General features: G+C 32.3%; 2 protein-coding genes, 1 non-coding gene and 1 pseudogene across 4 annotated transcripts in view; 3 read left to right on the top strand and 1 right to left on the bottom strand.

The window, feature by feature from the left end:
* LOC125823741 (ABC transporter I family member 6, chloroplastic) overlaps nucleotides 1-21,220 on the top strand; it is a 377,846-nt gene extending 356,626 nt beyond the window's left edge. Inside the window, exons 2-7 of one of the 2 annotated variants that reach the window (XM_049503122.1) lie at nucleotides 16,901-17,187; nucleotides 17,811-17,861; nucleotides 19,098-19,319; nucleotides 19,446-19,568; nucleotides 19,883-20,059; nucleotides 20,651-20,931. In XM_049503122.1, coding sequence (XP_049359079.1) covers nucleotides 16,909-17,187; nucleotides 17,811-17,861; nucleotides 19,098-19,319; nucleotides 19,446-19,568; nucleotides 19,883-20,059; nucleotides 20,651-20,737 — 939 coding nt within the window. In that variant the 5' untranslated portion in view covers nucleotides 16,901-16,908 and the 3' untranslated portion in view covers nucleotides 20,738-20,931. Of the gene's footprint in view, nucleotides 1-16,900; nucleotides 17,188-17,810; nucleotides 17,862-19,097; nucleotides 19,320-19,445; nucleotides 19,569-19,882; nucleotides 20,060-20,650 lie in introns of both variants that reach the window. The other variant, XM_049503121.1, reaches the window with a different exon arrangement.
* Nucleotides 2,027-4,490, top strand: LOC125823743 (methylesterase 17). Its single transcript, XM_049503125.1, has 4 exons — nucleotides 2,027-2,421; nucleotides 2,512-2,652; nucleotides 3,894-4,037; nucleotides 4,121-4,490. Exons 1-4 carry the CDS (start codon nucleotides 2,149-2,151, stop codon nucleotides 4,400-4,402), a joined length of 840 nt encoding a protein of 279 aa, XP_049359082.1. The 5' UTR covers nucleotides 2,027-2,148; the 3' UTR covers nucleotides 4,403-4,490.
* On the top strand, nucleotides 5,010-5,083 carry TRNAI-AAU (transfer RNA isoleucine (anticodon AAU)). The gene has a single exon. It is a non-coding gene; the product is annotated as a tRNA-Ile (tRNA).
* On the bottom strand, nucleotides 7,418-9,672 carry LOC125823597 (probable inactive receptor kinase At5g58300; annotated as a pseudogene).
* Nucleotides 21,221-21,309: the final 89 nt, after the last annotated feature.

Here is a 21,309-nt window from a genome sequence, read left to right on the forward strand (position 1 = left end):
ATTAAAATTTAAAAAAAGTCTATATATGTTTCATGGTATATATGGGAGAGGAGGAGTTCCTAAAACATGTGTGCTTGATGGCAAGTTTATTCCATTAGAAATTTATTTGGTTGCAAGCTTATACAATTAATTTATATTTATAATATATTCATTTTTTCTAACCTAAAATACCAGTGAAATTCTAACAAGTCATGTCAATAAAGATAAAGTAAAGATATTATTATTCATATAAGTAAAGAGTTTTGATATTCTTTAGTTACACAAAAAAAAATTCTCACATTCTTCCTTCATCTCAAAATAAGTATTATTTTAGATCATTTCATGTCTATCAAGAAAAATAATAAATAGAATACATAGTTTATTATTAAGTTATTCATATGTTAAAGATATTTTTTAAAAGTTGAGCATTATTAAAAAGAAGTAGAGTAGTTCTTTAATACAAAAGTATAATTGAAAAAATATATTTGATCTACCTTTTTTTTAGTCAGTTTCAAAAAAGAATGTTATTTTCTTTTTTAACAACTCTTTAATCTCAATTTCCATGTGACATGTTTAAAATCATAAGATTAATAGACATTTTGATACATTTGATATATTTTTGTTTTAGACTACATGATTCAAAATTCTTTTTTTAAATGTTGTGTCAACCTGTATAATCAAATTAAACCAAACAAATAGAAATGAAGTACTTACTTTTATGGTATTTTTTTTAATTATTTATTTATTTATTAAAATGACAATTATTTTGAACGGAAGAAATAAAATAAGGGAAGGAGTCCCTAAAACCTAAATTCGGAGAGAGTAGAGACTACACTTGTTTTTAATTACTACTTAATTAATTGTAGAAGTTAGGGGGAAACAGCTTGCTGGGTTCTTCTTAACTGTTTTAACTTATTAATCATCATCGATTATTTAAAAAATACAAAATTAACTTTAAAAATATGTGATGATAATTGATAAGGCAAATCCTCAAAATCAGAGCTAACACAATAGTATTATATTATATAATAAACAAATAAATGTCAAAAGGCCGACAAACCTGATTTGTGAAATGAATTATTATTTGAAACAAACAAACATGCCCCTAATTCTTATTACCTGACAAATCTCTATTATCGAAGATGTCTGTCCTATGATACTATTCTTTTATTTTGTTTCAGCAACATAATCTCAAATTTTACAAATAAATTAAAAGGATCTTTAAATTATAAAAAGAAAAATCTAATAAATAATTTGGAATTTGATTAAAAGTGATAGGAATCGATTTAAGTTTCACTCTCCTTGAGCAAAACAATGTCAGTTATAACAAGTAGAACTATACTTTTGTTTCTTTTTAGTTGTTATGTTTTATTTTTTTAGAGTCAATTTGACTGATTTTTAAGTTAAATTAGATCATATTAAAATATTAGTCAAAGTCATATTGATTGGCTCTTAATTAGTACACCCCTTTGTCTCTTGAACATAACTAATTCTAGTGGAAATTTTTTAATTAATACTCTATTTTAGAATATAGTATAAATAGAATTATATTATTAACTTTTTGGTAGTAAATTTTTTTATTCACTAAACATAATTAAGAGTCATTACAAAGTGGGAATAGTCTAGGCGATATAGCACTAATTCTATCTCTTTCAAATACTGAAATATCAAGTAGATCTATACTCTTTCCATTTTTTTAGTTGTCAAGCTGTATTGTTTTAGAGTCAATTTGACTTATTTTCAAAGCTAAATTAGATTATACTAAATGTTTAGTCAAAGTTCATGCTGTTTTACTCTTAATCAGGAAGTTGTGACAATTAAAAAGAAATGAAGGGAGTATATATATTACATCATAAATTTAAATTTTTTAACTCAAAATTTTTAAAAGCTATTTAAATTAAGTTGACTTAAATGGTCTCTCCAGCTGTCTTGGTCCAACATTGATATAATCTACTAATTCAACAGTTACAAATTACATACAGTAAAATACATTTATTATATATATATGATGACATTAGAGACTATCCCAACTACATGTTGACAAAGAGCAAAACAATGTCACTTATAAATTACTAGAAAAAAATAATTTCCTTCCTTCCCCACTTTGAAATTAGTGAACAAGCAGAGGCCAAGTGGTATATAAACCTTAGATTTGTTGTGAAATCCAAGATGGGAGAAGAGCACTTTGTAGAAAAAGAGAAAATGGAAGAAAAATTAGAAGAAGTATCAAAAATCCACTTTGTTTTAATACATGGAATTAGTGGAGGTGGATGGTGTTGGTACAAAATCAAGTCACTTATGGAGATTTCAGGCTATAAAGTTACATGTCTTGACCTTAAAGGTGCTGGAATTCATCCTCATGATCCTACAACTATTATTTCCTTTGATGATTATAATCAACCTCTCATCAATTTCTTATCATCTTTGCCTCAAAATGAACAGGTTCGATCCTCGATCTATCTAAATTCTATTAAAGGTAAGACTGCGTATATAACAGACTTATAATACTAGTGAACGTGATTGTTGTAATAGGTAATTTTGGTAGGACACAGCGCTGGAGGATTGAGTGTCACGGATGCAACTCACAAATTCCCAAAAAAAGTAAGGATGGCAGTGTATATTGGAGCAACTATGTTGAGAAATGGATTTGTGACTGAACAAGATGTTAAAGATGTAAGTTGTTCTCCATCCTTCATCATAATCGTAAATGAGACACGTGTAACATAGTTTTAAATCAAGATTTTGAGTTTATGAATTTCGAATTCTACCACTAATTTATAGGTGGGGTGAGGGATAGTGAAATATATTGTATAAAAAGTTAAAACAAAAACAAAGAAGAGGGATATTTTGGATGTTGTATAAGCAATCTGCGTCATCCGTGCAGGCTATACAAGTAAAATTAGTACAAAATTGTCTATTTGTATAGTATAAGTCTCTTTCATATTATATATATATAATATGTAGGCATTTGTGGCATTATTCGCCAGAACCTCTCTTCTTCTAGGCCTAGGCCCTGCCTTTTCCCTTCCTGCAAGAGCTCTTATTTTGGGCTGCTTCTATGGCCTTATTACATCATCCTGTCCTACTAGCTGGACTATTATTCATATATCAATCTTTTTTAAATAACCGTGTTCGGGTCAACTTTGATACTTTTCGACTAGGTTAGACACATGGGAAGAAAATAAATCACCCATGTCTTTGTCTTTGTTGAGATTTATATCTGACATCTCATGGTTCTCAATTCACTTCATTGATCACTACACTACACATGAGATAGTGTTTAGACTTTTTATTCTCTAATTTGACCCATGTAACTATAATTTATATTAGTTTCCTAGCTTTAGGGGCCCTTTGACTACGGAAACTACTCCTATTTCACACTATTATTACGCCTTTTGAGTTTGGATTAAAAAAAAAATTGATTAATTATACTAAACATTCCTATATTATGACTATTTTTTCTATACACTTGCTTGTATTTTAAGAAAAACACACTATACAATGAAAATCCTACACAAATATCAGGGCATTAAGTGTGTAATTTTTATTTTATTTTTTTTAAAAAAAACAAAAGATATCTCTATAAATAAATAACTATTAAAATAAAAATAAATTTCACAAAAAAGTATATATATTTATTTTAAAAATGAGGAAACAAAAATAATGAATTTTTTTATTACGCCTTTGATTGAAAGGAGAATAATAGAAATAAACACATGAAATGACTAAATAGTAGTAATATTTTTGAGTTTGAACATGTTAGCTATTTGTACTTTATGTAATTATAAACTATAAAGGCCTTAACTACATAAATCGTCAAATAGAGACGTTCATTACATTTTTTCCCCCTTAGCTTGTTGTTATTACAACTCATTCATATGTGCATGCATTGATTAGGATCTTTGTTGAAACAGGGGATCCCAGATTTATCTGACTTTGGCGAAGCTATTGATGTATATGATATGTGTTTCGGATTAGGACCAGAGCAACCTCCAACCAGTGCAGTTGTTAAGACAAGTTTACAACGCAAAATCATTTACCAAATGAGTCCACTCGAGGTATAGATTAGATTACCACTTTATTTCATTTTTAGGATAATTCAACAGTTTCTCATCAACTAATTTTGACATTGTTGTAACAGGATTCAACATTAGCAGCAATGTTGTTGCGTCCTGGACCAATTCAAGCTTTAGCTAGTGCTCGATTTAAAGAAGGGGAAGGTGCAGAGGAAGTGCCTCGAATATACATAAGAACAGCGTACGATCGAGTGGTGAAGCCAAAACAGCAAGATGAAATGATTAAGAAATGGCCTCCAAAGAATGTGTACACATTGGAAACTGATCATAGCCCATTCTTCTCTGCTCCACTCTTGTTATTTGGCTTGCTTATTAAGGCGGCTTCTATTGGGGAGGTGCAATACTGATTGAGATATATACTCTCATCTCATATATTTCAACATGTATATACTATAGTGTGGTTTACTCTTCTTAGATTGAATTGAACAATTGAAATTGAGGAATTAATATGGTGAAACTGTGTATTGTGAAAGTGTCAATGTGGTTATTACTTGCATATGTACAATGATAAAACCATGTGTAGTCAAGTCAAATTACAAGAAAGTGTGTTCAAGCTAAGTTAATGTACTATTCTCTTGTTCACTTCATGTTTCTACTCTTGACATTAACTACTAATTTTTCAAGATGCTAATTAAAGACGACTCAAGCGCATTAGTCATCTAAAGTGAAAATTGAATGAATACTTTAAAGTTTAAAAAATAAATCAATATATTTTCTTATGAAGTTTATTCTTCTAGTTCTTTGAGATGCAAAATTGTTAAGATCTTTATAATTATTTTCTTTTAATAATTCTAAATCAATTTTATCTTTACTCGGGTCCTAACAATCTTCTCCTAATAATTCTCTACTTTTATATGAAAGGAAAAAAGTAATTTTTATACGGTAAAACTACAATGAAACAATGATAATTGATAGTGCTCTAGTATATGTTTCTTACCTTTTCTGTATCAACAAGGCCCATTAGCTCAGTTGGTTAGAGCGTCGTGCTAATAACGCGAAGGTCGCAGGTTCGAGACCTGCATGGGCCAATTTGTTTTGTTTTTTTAAGTTCTTCCTTCATCTACTCTGGTGAATTCAATTGGTAAATTAGTAGACCCAAAGATGTTGTCGCTTTATTGTTTCTTTACTTTTGTTTATTAAATATAAAAAGAGTGATATAGAAGGTCAATATTATTATTTTGCTATGTCCACTGTTCTAAAAATAAATCCTCCACCGATATTTGATTAGAGCTTACTATGAAGGTACTCACAAAAATTCAAAACGTCGTAGATGTGTACATACCAAATTTGATCACATTTAAGAAACTATAAGAACATGTTAAAAGATATTTGGCCAGACAAGAGTGCACACTCAACTGAATAAGAATTACCTCTTGCAAGGTTAGGTCTAACCAACAATTCACTCAATTATCAATAGAAATTAGGAGTTACATCCACAAAATTATTATTCCTGAACATTACTTTCAAAGAAGCTAAGTAACTAATCATGTAGATAAATGTGGACCACAATATAATTATCATTATCTTTTACGTGCCTAAAGCAGAACATTCGTGCAATATACTTGCAAATAACCTTTCTCAACAATAGTTGCTATATCCAGTGAAATCCCACAAGGAGGTCTGAGAAAGATAAAATGTACGCAGACCTTACTAGTTATTACTATCTTGTGGAGATAGAAAGGTTGTTTACGAAAACAATAATAAAATAATTTGAAGCCAAACAAATACCATCAGAAAACAAAATTCCCAACATAGTATTAGGGAGAAATTAAGAGATTTGATATATAGCTTTTAGCCAGAAGCTTATATTGATTTACTCACCTATCATAGTTCATTTTAAGAGATTGTTTGAATTGACTTATTTTAAGTGTTGTTAAGCTAAAATAACGTTAAGGCATTTGTGTAATGTTTGAATAAAATAAAAATCTATATATTTTTAAGCACTTATTTTTATAGACAAAAATCATATGTTAGTAGAATTACTAACTTATGGCAGCCAAAAAGCTATAAGATGCACTACTAGATTAATCTGTCAAATGAGTGATTATCACGTCAATAGAAGTTGAGACCACAAAAGAAAAATTTCTTGCCACTATGCAAACTCTCATTGAAATTTGAATGCCATGATCACAACAATTAAAGAATAGTCTTAAATTAACATATTGTAAAATCAAGCTCAAATCACAATGTAAAAATAAAATTGAGAGGAATAACATAAGATAAATTTCTTTTTTTTTTCAAAGTGTTTCTCAAGTATCTACAAGATCATGATTTTTTATACTTTTTATTTTTAGTGTTCATAGAAGCATCCAAAAAGTTATCATAACATGAAATTAATCATGAAGATTACGAGGGAATAAGATTATGAAGGTGTGAGATGTTAATATCATAATAGCGAAAAATAATGGAGCATTCTAAAGTAGTGGACATCCACATTAACTAATTGTTTCTAAATAGAATTAATAAGACTAATTTTTTTAGGCTGGTTTGAAGAATCATTTCACCTGATTTAATTAGTATATTTTATCAAACTAGTTTTAGTAATCCTAACATGATATATACCATCTGTTGCCTTTTGTTGAAAAATAAATAATCAAATCCATAATTAACTAATGTTTTGAATAAATATATTTTTAAAAATTAACTATCCTGTAAATAAAATATTTAGATACATAAATCGTTCCTTAATACAAACTAAAGGACACTTTGGTGTATGTATCATTAACTTTCATCAAATTGAACATTCCAATATCTTGAAATACTTGATTTGTTTAACCAAAAAAAATAATAGTACTTGATTTGTTTTAATATTTGAATGTTGCAACTTGCAATATACAAAATTCTCTACTACTAATTAGGTCATATATTGATCATTGCACAAGGCATAAAGAGTAGTATTTCATATGTAAAAGCATCCAAGTAAGTTGCAAAATATGTTTATGGCTAGACAAGAGAGTATCTATTCTTGTCAACCTTATGACCTATGCACAAATTAATCACACATAAACAGAGAGAAGGAAGAAACAAGAAATTCTCCATATCTTGAGTTGATCAAGTCAACGAGTCCGTTGAAGGCTCTGATACCATATTAGAACATGAAGAATACTTGCTCGAGAATAAATCATGCTTTTTTATTCATTATTCGATACAACATGAGAGAATATATTGACATATATAAACACAACCATTAAGACTCCTAGCTACAAGTAAGTCGGTTATTGTGTCTGTATCATTGGACTAGCACGAGGAGAAGAGCTCGTGGTAGAACACTGTCTAATTCAGGGACATATGATTGCATTCTCCATAATCAATCGAAACTTTTTGGTTCATCCGATCAGGAGAATCGAAGATCTTGTCTCTGATTATAGATGTTTAATTTGCTCAATCATTTTAATCACTTCATCCATTGAAGGCCTCATGTCAGGCACCTTTGCTACACATAAAAGTGCAATTTGAAGCATATGCACCATCTCTTCTTGAATATTATGATACTTCATTAGTTTTGCATCAAAACTTCAGCTGTCCATTCCTCTTTAACAACAGCTCGTACCCATCTAGGCAAATTGACTACGTCCTCGTGCCCTGGCAATGGCAGAGGAGATTTCCCAGTGAGCAACTCAAGAACCAACACTCCAAAGCTATAAACATCTGATTTTTGTGTGCCTTTTCGCATTTCAATCACTTCTGGAGCATGGTAACCAGCAGCCTTATTCTTGATGGATGTGTAATTCATTAAAGGGCTTAAGCCAAAATCAGAAATGCAACCATCTAGATCCCTTGTAAGAAGTATGTTGGATGCTTTGATGTTTCCATGAGTAAATTTCACTCCACCTTCAGAATGGATATGAGCTATTCCTTTTGCTGCTCCAAGAGAGACCTTCAATCTGGTATCCCAGTCTAGTCGAGTTCTTCCGTTACCTGCTATAACCAATATCATGTAAGAATAAAGCCCAAAACAGGAATCATTAATAATCTGTAGCAAGTGATCAATGACCCTTCAGTTCCAATCAGAGTTGAGCAACATATACCGTCAGAGCCAGGATTTTCACTTAGGAGGTTCAAACGATGAAAAAGCCATAGGGGTTCAACATCTACTATATATACATAAATAGTAATTTTAATCATGCATAAACAATGTAATTTTGTATACCATGCAAGGCTGTTGACAAGCTAACAGTAGGCATATAACTGTTATAAACAAGATCATGTATACGAAACACAACAACTACTACTACTCGGCTATATGAATCACCACCAATAATCATGTCGCTCCATTTAAACTAAGACCATGTAAGCATAAAGCCGGAATTGGAATAGCTATTAACAGCATAATGTGCAGCAAGCATGATCTGTTCTAAGAAGAAGTTTTATATAAGAAGAGTTAAGCAGCTTATACCATATAAGGCCGATGACAAGCTACCATTAGGGACGTATTCACAAACAAGAAGTTTCTCATCCTTTGAGTAATAACAAGCAAGAAATGGCACTATATTTGGGTGCCTTGTAATCTTTCCAACAATATCCATATGCTGTTCAAACTCCTTTTTAACAACCCTTACTTCCTTCAGCCTTTTCACAACTATCATCGATACCTCATCCAAAGAAACTCTGTAAGCAGTTCCATAACTCCTTTACCAAGAAAATCAGCAGAAGCACTTAACAGATCCTCAAGATCAAAGTTATAAGAGCACCCTTTAAAGAACGTTAACTCGTTCTTTTCAGAATCTTGAACCCCATTTCCAAAGTCTTCTAACTTCTCATTCTTCTCTTCAACCATGCTTGTGTTATTATCAACCTTCTTGTTAAAATAACAGAAGTAGATGAATAAAACAAGGAGAATTAGAACAGAAGGACCACCTACTGCAATTGCAATGATAATTTCATTACTAAGTTTCTTAAAGTTGTCACCTTTACGTGATGGAGACCTCGAAGAACAGCTACTCAAAGGTGTTCCACATAAATTAGAGTTCCCCACAAAAGAAGAAAGTGGGAACTTCCTGAGGGAATATGGAACTGAGCCATTTAACATGTTGTAACTCAAATTCAAAAAGCCCAACCTTGAGACATCAAGATTGGGAATTGATCCAGATAATGAATTGAACTTTAGGTTCAACATGGATAGTCGAGGCAAATTCTTGATCGTGAGGGGAATTTTTCCGGTAAAAGAGTTAAACGAGAGATCTAGTACACCAAGTGTTGATGAAAAGGAAACAGGAATATCACCAGAGAAGTTATTATGTTGAAGGTAGATAGAGTAAAGAGAAGGTATTGAAAGAATATCAGAAGGAATATTTCCATTTAGATTGTTTGCTCTTAGGCTAAGAACTTGGAGGGCATCTAGTTTGCCAATGCTGTTGGCTGGGATATGGCCAGTAAGTCCAGCACCAGGCAGATGAATTGCAACGACTCGCGTTCCATCTTTGTTGCAAGTGATCCCAATCCAAGAATTGCAGATTGACAAAGCAGAGTTCCAGTTGAGTTTTCTAAGATGTGGGACAGATGCAGCAAATTGAAGTAGAGCATGTTTGTCAGAATCAAGATTAGCAATAATGTGAGGAAGAATTGCTAGCAATGATAGAAAAAAGACGATAGTTGCACGTAAATCTTGTAGTTTCATTATGTTTTACTACTCAGGTTGTGCAAATAATGCGCGATTATGAAGAAAAATCAGTTGGTTCTTCTTGTGAAAAACAGACTTAAGTCATTGTGTTAGGAAAATTAATCAGTCTGCAGAAGATGGTTAGTGAAAGGATTTAAGACCTGATCAATTTTAAAATGTAAGCACTGGAAATTTATTGATTGATTATTGAGAAAGCAAGAGGCAAGCCAGAACTAACCCTTATGATAATTAGTCTTTTAAATATTTGGAACATAAGTACAGTTGGCTATACCAAAAAGTATACTAAACTATATGAAGTTATCTTCTAGATGGTTTCATAATGGCTAGTGTTGGCTGCTGACTTTACCTCTTGGCGTTCCAATTAATCCTTAGCCCTGTGTTAATCTCACCGAGTGAATAGTGTTGGTGTAATATACCACAAAAAGAATAAGTGCCCTCAAACTTTGGGGTATGGTCGTTGTTTTTATTACCTTCCACACGTCATTCTATGACTCAGTCACTCTCTTGTCTAATTTTGCTTTTTAGTAATTTTCACTACGTTTTACATCATGATTAGATATGGTTACGTGTCTTGACTACTTCTTTACCCAATACACATTTCATCTCACATGTCATGATTAGATATGGTCATTTATGTAATTGTAGGGGTATATGTGAGTCACTTTAGTAACGAGAGATATAACTGCTCTAAATCTCAAAATTGAGGAGTGCTATATATATGACCGTTTTCCCAATGAATTTCATTTTCATCATATTTTTGGAGTGAATCTATGCTTAAAAACCAAGGTACAATTTTCTATTAGTTTTGAATAGTTCATCATAATAAATAAAGAGCACAAAACTTAAAATATGCAACTAAAGATTGAATATTTGTTTACAAATGTATTACTCAAAACAACCAATTCAATTAAAAAAAGAAATAAAGGGATGATAAATCCCTTATGGAGATTTCCTCTTGGAGGTACTTGGTACCACGTTATTGATGAAGATTTGAAACATATTTATTATAGATTTTGTATACACATGGAAGGAAAGTAACATTGACTTTATATAAAACTATTTACACATAAAATATACTCTACACTTCCACGGTTTGTTATATATATGCTCAGTCCAATATATAACAATATGTATATAGTGACATTTCACCCTAACCACAACTCATATCCATTGATTCTTCAACACCAGTCGGTTCGAAAAATATATTAGATAATTTATAAAGAGCTGAGGTTGTATAGCTGAAGTAAATGTTACGCTAGCTAAAATTTGAAGCTTATTATATAAGCAAGTTACAGATATAAAGGGCACGGATGTCATTATCCCTTATGATTGTATTATCTTGGGCAGCTTAAAAATTAAAATTGTTGGGATCAGAGTAAACATATTGTCATGCAGTTAGTAATTGTAAATATTAACGGCGATAAATTAACGACAAAAAAACTAAACTAAAAGAAACATAATATTTTGATATAGTTTGATCAATTTGCCACATATGAAATAACTAATATAAAAAAATATTTAAAATATTCAGAGAATAATTAACCTTTAAAAAAAATTCTTAAATAACTACATTGTGAATAATATTATATTTAGAAATGATCTTTAGAAGTCCAAAATTTTTCCTTAAAGATAAACATTAACTAAATACACTTTTCCAACAAGGAAATCTTTTCCACCAAAAAATCTTTTGTATCAAGGAAATTTTGTAGAATTAAAGCACCGATAGAATCCAAATAAGATTAGAGAGTTCGGGGCAAACTCTAATAAATCTCTCTTTGGCCTGAATTTTTTGGCAAAATAATTTTCATCATCATTCACAAAATCTTCATAAGTATGGGTTAGTAATATTAAAGAACAGTGCATAAACTATTTTCATTTAAAAAAGAAAAAAGAGAGTACTTATATTAGAATCAAACGTTTAGATTTATTTCACGTTTGTTTCATCAAAACATGACTTTTGAACATGGCAATGAGGAAGAGGGAGGGGTGGGGGTGGGGGTGGGGGGGAGTGTATTGATGTGAAAAAAAAACATTAAAAACGATGTAAGTAAGATTCATTACAATTAAAGTCCATAAGGTACCTTCCATACAGTAGTAAACACCTACTCATTGTGGTGGTCACTAGTGTTTGTTAATTTATTTTTTTCAAGTCTACAATTTAGTCACACATATAGGATGAATTATATGTAAAATGGATTGAAATTTAGGTACGTGAGTTTGAAAGTTTTTGACAAAAAATAATAATTAAATACCTAAATCTACTCCAAATAAACTTAAATTTGAAACATAAATTTTATGTATCATAACAAAACAAATCATAATCGTCGATTTGTGAATATAACAATCTAACAAACCCATGTAAACACTTTTTCAATTTTTCCATATATGTCACATATTAAATATGCTAAAGTTTCAGTTATATATGTCTGGATACGAAGCAAAGGCATGAAAAAGAAACATATTCTTCCAACTTAAGGTTATCTGATATTGTGTATTCATTAGAAAAAACATATAAGACGGGTATTACTTAAATGACACTGACTTATATAGATTATATAGATGAAAGGCTGCTACGAGAGCAGCGGACCCTAAACCCTAGCAGCAGCCATGTCTGCGCACATCTCTCCCCAGCCTTTGGTTGTGAGAGAGACAAACGCTAATCCTAATCAACAAACACCCTTTGCTACTCGATTAACCACAAATTAAGCTGTCCAAAATTTGATAAAAAATCAGTTGAAACAGATTCAATATGTACATGGAGAGCCTACAATTCAATTCACAAAGGGAGAACGCCAGGTTTTCGCACAGGAAGAAGGATTACATCAAGCTGTAATTATAAAGTTCTCATCCGATATACTAGAAGTGAAGGATTTGCGAACAGTTTTACCTAAACACTTGGGCATTAAAGGAAACTGTTTAGTTGGTTTACTTGCTCGTAGACATATTCTACTAAGGATAGACCAATATGAAGATTATGTGGTTACTCTATCAAAATCGGTAAGTTTTTTGCCTTTTCATGGACAACAACATCTTTATAGGGTATTTCCTTGGACAATAGATTTCAATTCAAGAGAAGAATCTTCAATGGCCGCAGTGTGGATTTCGTTGCCTCGATTATCACTAGATTTATTTGCCAAGAGATCCTTGTTGTTGATGGCATCAGTGGTTGGAAGGCCAATAGCTATTGACAAGGCCTAGCACTGCTAGGGTGAAGGTGATACTCGATCTTATGGACAAGCTGCCTAAGAGGATGCATGCGTCTCCGGTATTTGAACGAGCAGACCGATAAGATTCAAGAGGTTTTTCAGGAATTTGTTTATGATAATTTACCTTTATATTGTAACCATTGTAAGCATCAAGGTCACGATGAAAATGGTTGTCGATTGATTTTGAAAAATAAATCAAGATAACAATCGCAAAGATAATGGAGTGGTTGGAGATGAACAATTCAATGGTGAGAAATTTCAAGGTGATTTGCGATAAATTTTAAATGAGAAGAGGGGACTAGCAAACATAGATCAAAGTATTGATGATAATATTCGAGTTGCAAATGCAAATAATGATGAAATAACAATGGTGGAAGCCATTAAAAATAATGGAGATCGAGTTGTAGATACTTGTGTTCAATATGATACTCTTAATACTACAGTTACGCTAAATTGCACCTTAGCTACGGTCTCACAGACTTTGGTTTTGGGTGCAAAGGAAGGTGTTACTATTGATTCGGTGGTTCCTGTGATTAATTTGGGGTCTGGTCTAGTTTCGAATCCTAAACTACCTACTGCTGGTGTTTTATCTAGGAAAGATCCTAGTTTGGCCACGATTGAAGATTCTGGACAGGTTAACAAGGTGTAGCAGTGTGAAGAGAATTTGGATCAAATTTTTGAATTTGGTGATACATGTGATCATGACTTCACTTTGAAGGACAATGATAAGGGAGGCTGGACTGAAGAACCAAGCAAACCGTTTTCTCCAGGTAATACCAAACTACAACACCTAGATTGCACTAACCCAACACGCAAGGAGCAAACGATAAATTTTGATAAAGTATCAAGTAAGGTTGTGTGCTCTAACACCTTTGATACCTTAATGATCAATTCCTATCAAGAGCTCCATGCATTATCCACTCCAATTCTTCAAGTTTCTAATCCATAAACTACTAGAATAATCAAGGAGTCACATGCCGCAATGTTGAATAAAGAAAACACAATGGTCAAACAACCTATGGCAACAATCAACACCTCGAATCATGATGTTCCTAATTCTCCATCATTGGAGTCGCTTGGAGAGCAAATATTTGGACAACAGTCAATCTCCAAAAGGAATGACAAGAGTTTGGGGAAGGAAACATGTGATTCTAGATGGGCAGATTTAGTTGAGAAAAAATAACATATTTCTGCACCTGCAAGGAGTAAGTTAAGTCCTCAAGCACCCATATTTGTGCCTTCAAGTAAGGCAAATCCATCTATGGCAATGACAATTGATGACTCCAAAAAGATCTTGACCATTACCACCAAGGTATTGGAAAAAAGCCATGAGCCAGAAGCTGGTGTTTCAAGACTTAGTCCAACTACAACTTATGATAGTGACTTGGGCAGTGAAAAGTTTGATGAAGATGATGAGGATGAGATGCTAGACCTATTATTTGATAAGGTAGCCAAGGATGGAGATCTCTCGCCTAGGCAACAAAGAAGTGGAAGCAACAAAAACAAAAAAAAAGACACATGAAAGACAACATAGTTAGGATGGTAAGGTGATTGAGGAATTTATTCCAAGGCACCTACCAATGCGACTGGCAGAGCAAAATCATATGACAGTTTCAACAATAACATGATCCAGTAAATCCAAAAAGAAGTGAAGAACTATCAAGTTTTGTTAGACAAATTTGACGAAGAAGACAAGAGGGAAATACTCCAGGTTACTTTACACGGGCAATCCATCTCTTTTAATTTTTACATATATAAAATGAAGATTGAGGTTGATAACTCAGCTTTTATTCTTAGATTTTTTATTTTTGCATTACGTAAGCATCCTCATTTGTAGTATCATCACATAGTGTATTATAAATTCTAAGATGATCATAGAATATCTAGTTTTCTCTAGCTCTTATTTTCTTCATGCTTGTTAATTAGTAGAGGTTCGTTACCTCATTAAGATTAGTAAGGTAAGGTCAAGCCCCATTGCTTGTACTTTTGTCATTCTCCTTGCTTGTACTTTTGTCATTGAGATCATCTTCTCTTTATTAATAAAAGTAGCCCTAGGCACACATTGCCTAGCGAAATTGCTTTTAAAAAAGCTTAAATGACACAATCAAAATAGGACAACCCATAAAATTTACAAATATGTGTACACTTCACCGAAAAAGATATGGAATTCTTACGTAACTATATATAGACAACAAAAAAATTTCAACAAAAATGGTTATATGTAATGTATCTATATTGTATAAATATGTATAATTGTGTATATATAATAAATAAATGTGTATAAATAAGGTATAACTATGTATCAAAGATGTATATAGATCCATATATGTTGTTTATATGATATTATACATTGCAGGCTAATTTTTTTCCAACCTCGATCAACTCAAATCTCCCGTAAAAAGTACCAATTTTTGGATATGATCTTTTCTCAGCAATGTTTCGAGTCTTTGAGATATTATTAACTTGAAACGATGTATGTTTGCGACACATTGAAATTTAACATCAAGCTTTGAAGAAACTTTAATCGCTAATGGAGTCATCAAATTCAGATCAACTCAAAATCTCCTTCAAACAATCCTAAATTTTATATATGAGCTTTTCTCCATATTTTAAATTTTTTGATGTATTATTCATTTGAAACAATCCATGTTTGTGACACATCAAATTTTGAAGAAATTTTAATAATTAAACATGGAATCTTAATTTTTCTTTCACGTTTTCAGTCACATAGAAGAAGGAAAGCAGCAAACAAGAAGAGGAAGGAGGAAGGAAGAGAAAAACAAAATCCTTTAATGGTTGAAAGAAGAAGAAAGTTACACTTCGTTGGAATAGAAAAGTGGAGGAATAACCATTTTGGACGATAAGTGATAATTAAGTTATTTTAGGTAGATAATTTGATTGAAAAATTATTTGAGTGAGTATTTTTAATAAATAATTACTGATTTTAGCAATATTTTTTATTTATTAAATTATTTATACTAATATATAACAATACTATAATAAATTTGCATTATGTATTAAAAATAAATTATGCATGAAATATAGATGTATTATAAGTGTTTTAAAATATATTATGTTGGTTTGATAAGAAATTGACACAATGTATTATAAGTGTATTAAAATGTGTGATAAATGTGTCATACATAATTAAAAGTTGTACTATATGTGTTTTATAAACTGTTTTTCTATAATATATATTAAAACTATATTATAAGTGTTCAAATGAAAAATATGTTATTGCTACGAATGATAAATATTTTCTTAATACAACATATTTAGGTAAGTCCCATTTTTTATCCAATAGATATTTTGTCGAGGAACTTACATAAATTTCACTAGTTTATGAGTTGATTACTTAGATACACTCTAGTTTGCAATATTGCGTAACTTATTAGATTTGTGTGCGTCCAGATACATCCAATTTCATGTATCTTGAGATAAATGAGGTCAAAATTAAGTGTAATTTGTTATAAATACATTATATCCAAGTGAATTCGCATGTATTTGGGATACATAACAAATCTTGCTCGCCTCCCTCGCTTCTTTCCCATCTCGTTCACCATTCTCTAATGTATCTCGTATCCCAGATACATGTGAATCCCACAAGATATATACAGATACATGTATCTACTGTGTATCTAATGTGATTCATATATATTTGAGATACATAACGAATCTCGATCACCTCTCTTCCTATTCTAGTGTATTTGGTAGCAAAAATATATGTATCTAAATGTATTTTTCTGAATATACTAATTAATAATAAGATACGTAGTATTTTAAAAATATAAATAATAATAATAAGTATATATATGATAATGAAGTAAGTGTAATTAGGTAATTTTTCCATATTAGTCCAACAAAGCCCAATCACGATAGACCCAAAGAATACTCCTCGACCGCGTGCACTCTGGGCACCCTTTTTTGTTTCGTTGTTTTTATTTCGTTTTTGTCTGAAAAAAGTGAGCTTGATGCAATCAGAATTCAGAAGTCGTTAAACGGATTTCCACTTATCAAACTTGTTCCTATGGCTGTTTTCAGTCCCAGTTGTTCTTCTACTTCCCCACTTCTCTCCTTCAAAAACAACATCTCTTTCTTCCCTTCACATCGCCGTTGTTTTCCCGGAGTTCGCTGCACTTTCACAGTGAAAGCCACCGTCAGCGTCGAGTCTCCGTCGTCTTCCGCCACCGACCGCTGTGATGACTCGCCCAAGGTTTTACTTGAAGTCCGGGACCTATGCGCTGTCATAGTCGAGTCAAAGCAGCAAATTCTCAATGGTGTTAACCTCACTGTCCGCCAAGGCGAGGTATTCAATCTCCTTTCCATGAATTAGATAATTATATCTGAGTTATTACTTACAATTGATGGTTCTGCTTCATCATTCTACCTAAGTTGTAGCTATATTTGATGATCAATTTACCCAAGTTTTTAGCTGTATTTCATAATTGTACCCAAATTTTTAGCTATATTTGGTAGTTCTAGAGGTATATCATAGTTCTATTGAAGTTTAGTTATAATCGATAGCTATACCGAAGCTATTAAGTATTTGTGTGTTCTGAATTAGTAGGAATATAGTTTGTTGTATTTTTTGATAATTCAATTTAGTGATTTATGTTGGTCTTTCTGTGGAAGGAAAAATGGGAGGAAATTTGTGTATATTTAAGAAATTGGTACTACTGGATAAGTGGTTAGATGAATTCGACATTAACAACAATTTTCTTTGTTTTCTTATATTGGAAAAATTGAGCAATAAACGGGATAAAAGGTCAATCGGACAAGATTAACAACAAAATTTCTTCTTTTGTCTTATTCAGTTTTGTTCCAGTTTTTGTTATTTTTCCAATGAGATGAGGCTTACCCATCCCTTTTGGCATGGACATAAGCAGAATATAATTGTCCAAGTTCTGACTATGTATTGTATTGAAACAGGTTCATGCTGTAATGGGTAAGAATGGTTCTGGAAAGAGCACCTTTGCCAAGGTTAGTGCTTTTTTCTTGTTTTCCTTGGATCTGTTATTGTGCTTTTAGAATTTTCTTAAGTTAGAATCCTTGTAGAAATTCTAGAATGTGTAATTATAATAGGTAGCTTAACTTACTCCTATTGTAATTAAGTTTGATTTCCTTTTTCTAGGACATGTAAACATATTATTTAAACTCCAATAGTTTGAGGGAATAATCAAGGCGAGTTCTCTCTTATATAAACCCCAATAGTGTAGAAGCAGAATATTGAGATATGTCGGTGGCGACATGTGAACTAATGTGGATCAAGCAACTACCAATGAGTTAAATCTTGGAGAGGTTAAGGAAATGGAACTTGTGTGTGAAAATGAAGTTGCACTTCACATTGCATTGGATCTAGTGTTTCACACGAGGACCAAACACATAGAGATTGATTGTCATTTTGTCTTGTCTGAGACGTCGTCACAAGGTTTGTGCGGTCAAATGACTGACTAGCTTGCAGATATATTCTTCAAGTCCCTGGCTGGTCCCAAAACAGATTATATATGTAGCAAGCGTGGGACATATAGTTTGTATTCACCAGCTTGAGGGGAGTGTTAGAATCCTTGTAGAATTGTATATTCTAGAATGTGTAATTATAGTACGTAGCTTCATTTATTCCTATTGTAATTAGGTTTTGGTTTCTTTTTCTTTTTAGGACATGAAACATAGTAATTTAAGCCCCAATAGCTCTTATTTTCTCTCCTGTTTCACACTTACCTAGTTCTTTGCACATCTGGAATAGTATTATTGATTATTGTAATTGATCTTGGTTCTTGGGTGATGTTATTTGTGCATACGCCTTTTCCTTGGCTATTCTACGTTTCTTCGTCTCCCTTATGTTTTATAACAAAAGACAAATTCCTTTTTATTCTTTTGAATGATCTCTTTGGTTGGTCATCTCATTTTGTTTTACTTGGTCTTTAGTAGGCATTTGGACAATATTTGGTTGAATTGGAAATAAAAAGTTTTTGAAGTTCAAGCTGAAAAGGGGTATTTGGAAGTTGATTATATTAGGACATGAGTTTCTGGTGGAAAATATTAATAATTTGTGAGTGAACCATTATTCACATGAAATACTCAAAACTAGTTTCTCAACTTCACTTTCTCTTTTTTCTCCATATGTCTCCTTGCAAACTCACCTGTGGTCATGATTGCTCTTTGCAATGAAATGTTGTTCCTTGATCAGAACTTTTGGTATGGACTGAATTGTTTCAGGTTCTTGTTGGGCATCCAGATTATGAAATTACAGGAGGCACCGTGTCATTTAAAGGTGAGAATCTACTTGAGATGGAACCTGAGGAAAGATCTCTTGCTGGTCTTTTTATGAGCTTCCAGTCCCCAGTTGCCATACCTGGAGTAAGCAATATTGACTTTCTTAACATGGCGTATAATGCTCAAAGGAGGAAACTTGGACTGCCAGAGCTGGGACCAATTGAGGTATCTACATGTGACCTTCATATTTAATGAATATTAGCGTCCATCATAGGGAATTTTATGCCTTATTGTTTCTCAACTAGAAGAGGCAGATAGGTATTTCCAATCTTGGATAATTCTCATGTGCAGTTTTACGGGTACATTGCCCCGAAGCTTGAACTTGTCAACATGAAGATAGACTTCTTGAACAGAAATGTAAATGAAGGATTCAGTGGTGGAGAAAGGAAGCGCAATGAGATTCTGCAACTAGCGGTATTCCATGCTCCCTATCTTTCCTTCTCCAATCATGACCATGACATCAATGTTTATGTTTCAAGGCTGCTGTTTAATGAGTATCCAATATGATCTAGGGTCTATGGTAACCAATTTTTGAGTTACTGTATGATTATGACTTCTTTAATATACTTCTCAAGTTGGTCTTTACTTTTCAGATCGGAATATTGAAATTATAGAACTTAATTTAGTTTTATATCGAAGGAAGAGATGGTTTCTGTTCTTAACTATAATAAGCATTTGACTGAAAGTCACAAGTGTCTGAGCTTTCTAAAGTTTCTTGTTTGATACAGGTTCTCGGGGCTGACTTGGCAATACTGGATGAGATTGATTCTGGTTTAGATGTTGACGCACTTCGAGACGTAGCAAAGGCAGTAAATGGACTTCTATCGCCAAAGAATTCGGTGTTGATGATTACGCATTACTTACGATTATTAGAATTCATCAAGCCGACATATATCCATATCATGGTAAGCAAGTGCCTACTCAACTAAGCTGAACGGAAAAGAAACAGATTGACCACTAGATTTGGTTTGTGATAAGAAGTAAAGTAGAAGAGGGTTGATACCTTACCAGCATTAGGAAATAATGAACTATTCTTTTTCACTTAAAAGTTTCTAAAAGCAAGTAACACTACATTCTAGATTTGCCAAATATAATTTGTTTCTTCATATGATCTACATTCTGATTCTGTAATCTTCCTCATTTAGGTAGCTTGAATGGTACACTAAGGATGTAGCTGTATTATGATACTCATCTGTTATATCATATAGATAAGCTGCCCAAGATTTTTGTAGTATTTATCTTCTTTAAGCTTTCCCCACTGTTGGTACGGTTTTGATAGTACTCATGATTTGGATTGTTTATTAGAGTCTTCATTGCTTAGTTAATCAGGGTTTGACTTTTGTTTGCTTTGTCTTTTGCCCTTGTCACTAAATAGTAAAGGATGCCGAAGAATATCAAATCCCTTTACGGAATAGTTTTTGTGTTATACGTGTATTTTGGCTCTACCTTTTCATTATTTTAGTTGTCACTAGTTAATATCTGAATTCCATTTGCAGGAGAAAGGGAGAATCGTGAAGACTGGAGACATATCAATAGCTAAAGTTCTGGAGAAAGAAGGCTACAAAGCAATTTCTGGCCCATAGAGCTGCAATGAATGATGATGATTTTTTCGTTGTCTCATCAGCTACTAGAGGAAATATTTCTACTGCTCCAACATTATTTAAGGAAGTGGCAATAAGTGATGCTTCCACTTTTCTCATCAAATGATTCAAAAATATCAGTGCTCAATTGTCTCAAGATGTAAGAGTAAGGATAAACTATGTCCTCTGATGTAGGCAAAATGAGGAATTTTTATGACATGGGGATTGGGTCATATACTTGTATTTTATCCCGTCTTTTTATTATTTTTTTTCTAAAGTCACAGATTAGTTTTGTGTCGGGATATATAGTAACTTAGTTGGTTGGTTGTTGCCTAAACTCATGGTGAGGAGGGTTCGATTCTCCACCTTTGTTTTAAATGATCCTGATGTTCTACTTTATGAGGTGCGGCTTTTTACCTCTTAATTCAGTTGGGGGCAATTGCTTTCTTGGTCACCTTAGTTACTAAAAAATTCTTATTTGGTTCTATTGATTGTCGAAGGACCACCAATCAAAGCATATATCTTTGATAATGTACTCTAAACTGAATCAAAGCAAACCGATCGATGTATTTTCT

Source organism: Solanum verrucosum, unplaced genomic scaffold (genome assembly GCF_900185275.1).
Source record: "Solanum verrucosum unplaced genomic scaffold, falcon-dt-bn FXZP01000093.1, whole genome shotgun sequence".
In the NCBI taxonomy this organism is placed as follows: domain Eukaryota; kingdom Viridiplantae; phylum Streptophyta; class Magnoliopsida; order Solanales; family Solanaceae; genus Solanum; species Solanum verrucosum.

Excerpts from the sequence above, each read along its gene's own strand:
- LOC125823743 (XM_049503125.1), top strand. The coding sequence starts at position 2,149 with ATGGGAGAAGAGCACTTTGTAGAAAAAGAGAAAATGGAAGAAAAATTA. Across the intron at positions 2,653-3,893 it reads CTGAACAAGATGTTAAAGAT|GGGATCCCAGATTTATCTGA; the intron begins GTAAGTTGTTCT and ends TTGTTGAAACAG. Across the intron at positions 4,038-4,120 it reads ACCAAATGAGTCCACTCGAG|GATTCAACATTAGCAGCAAT; the intron begins GTATAGATTAGA and ends TTGTTGTAACAG.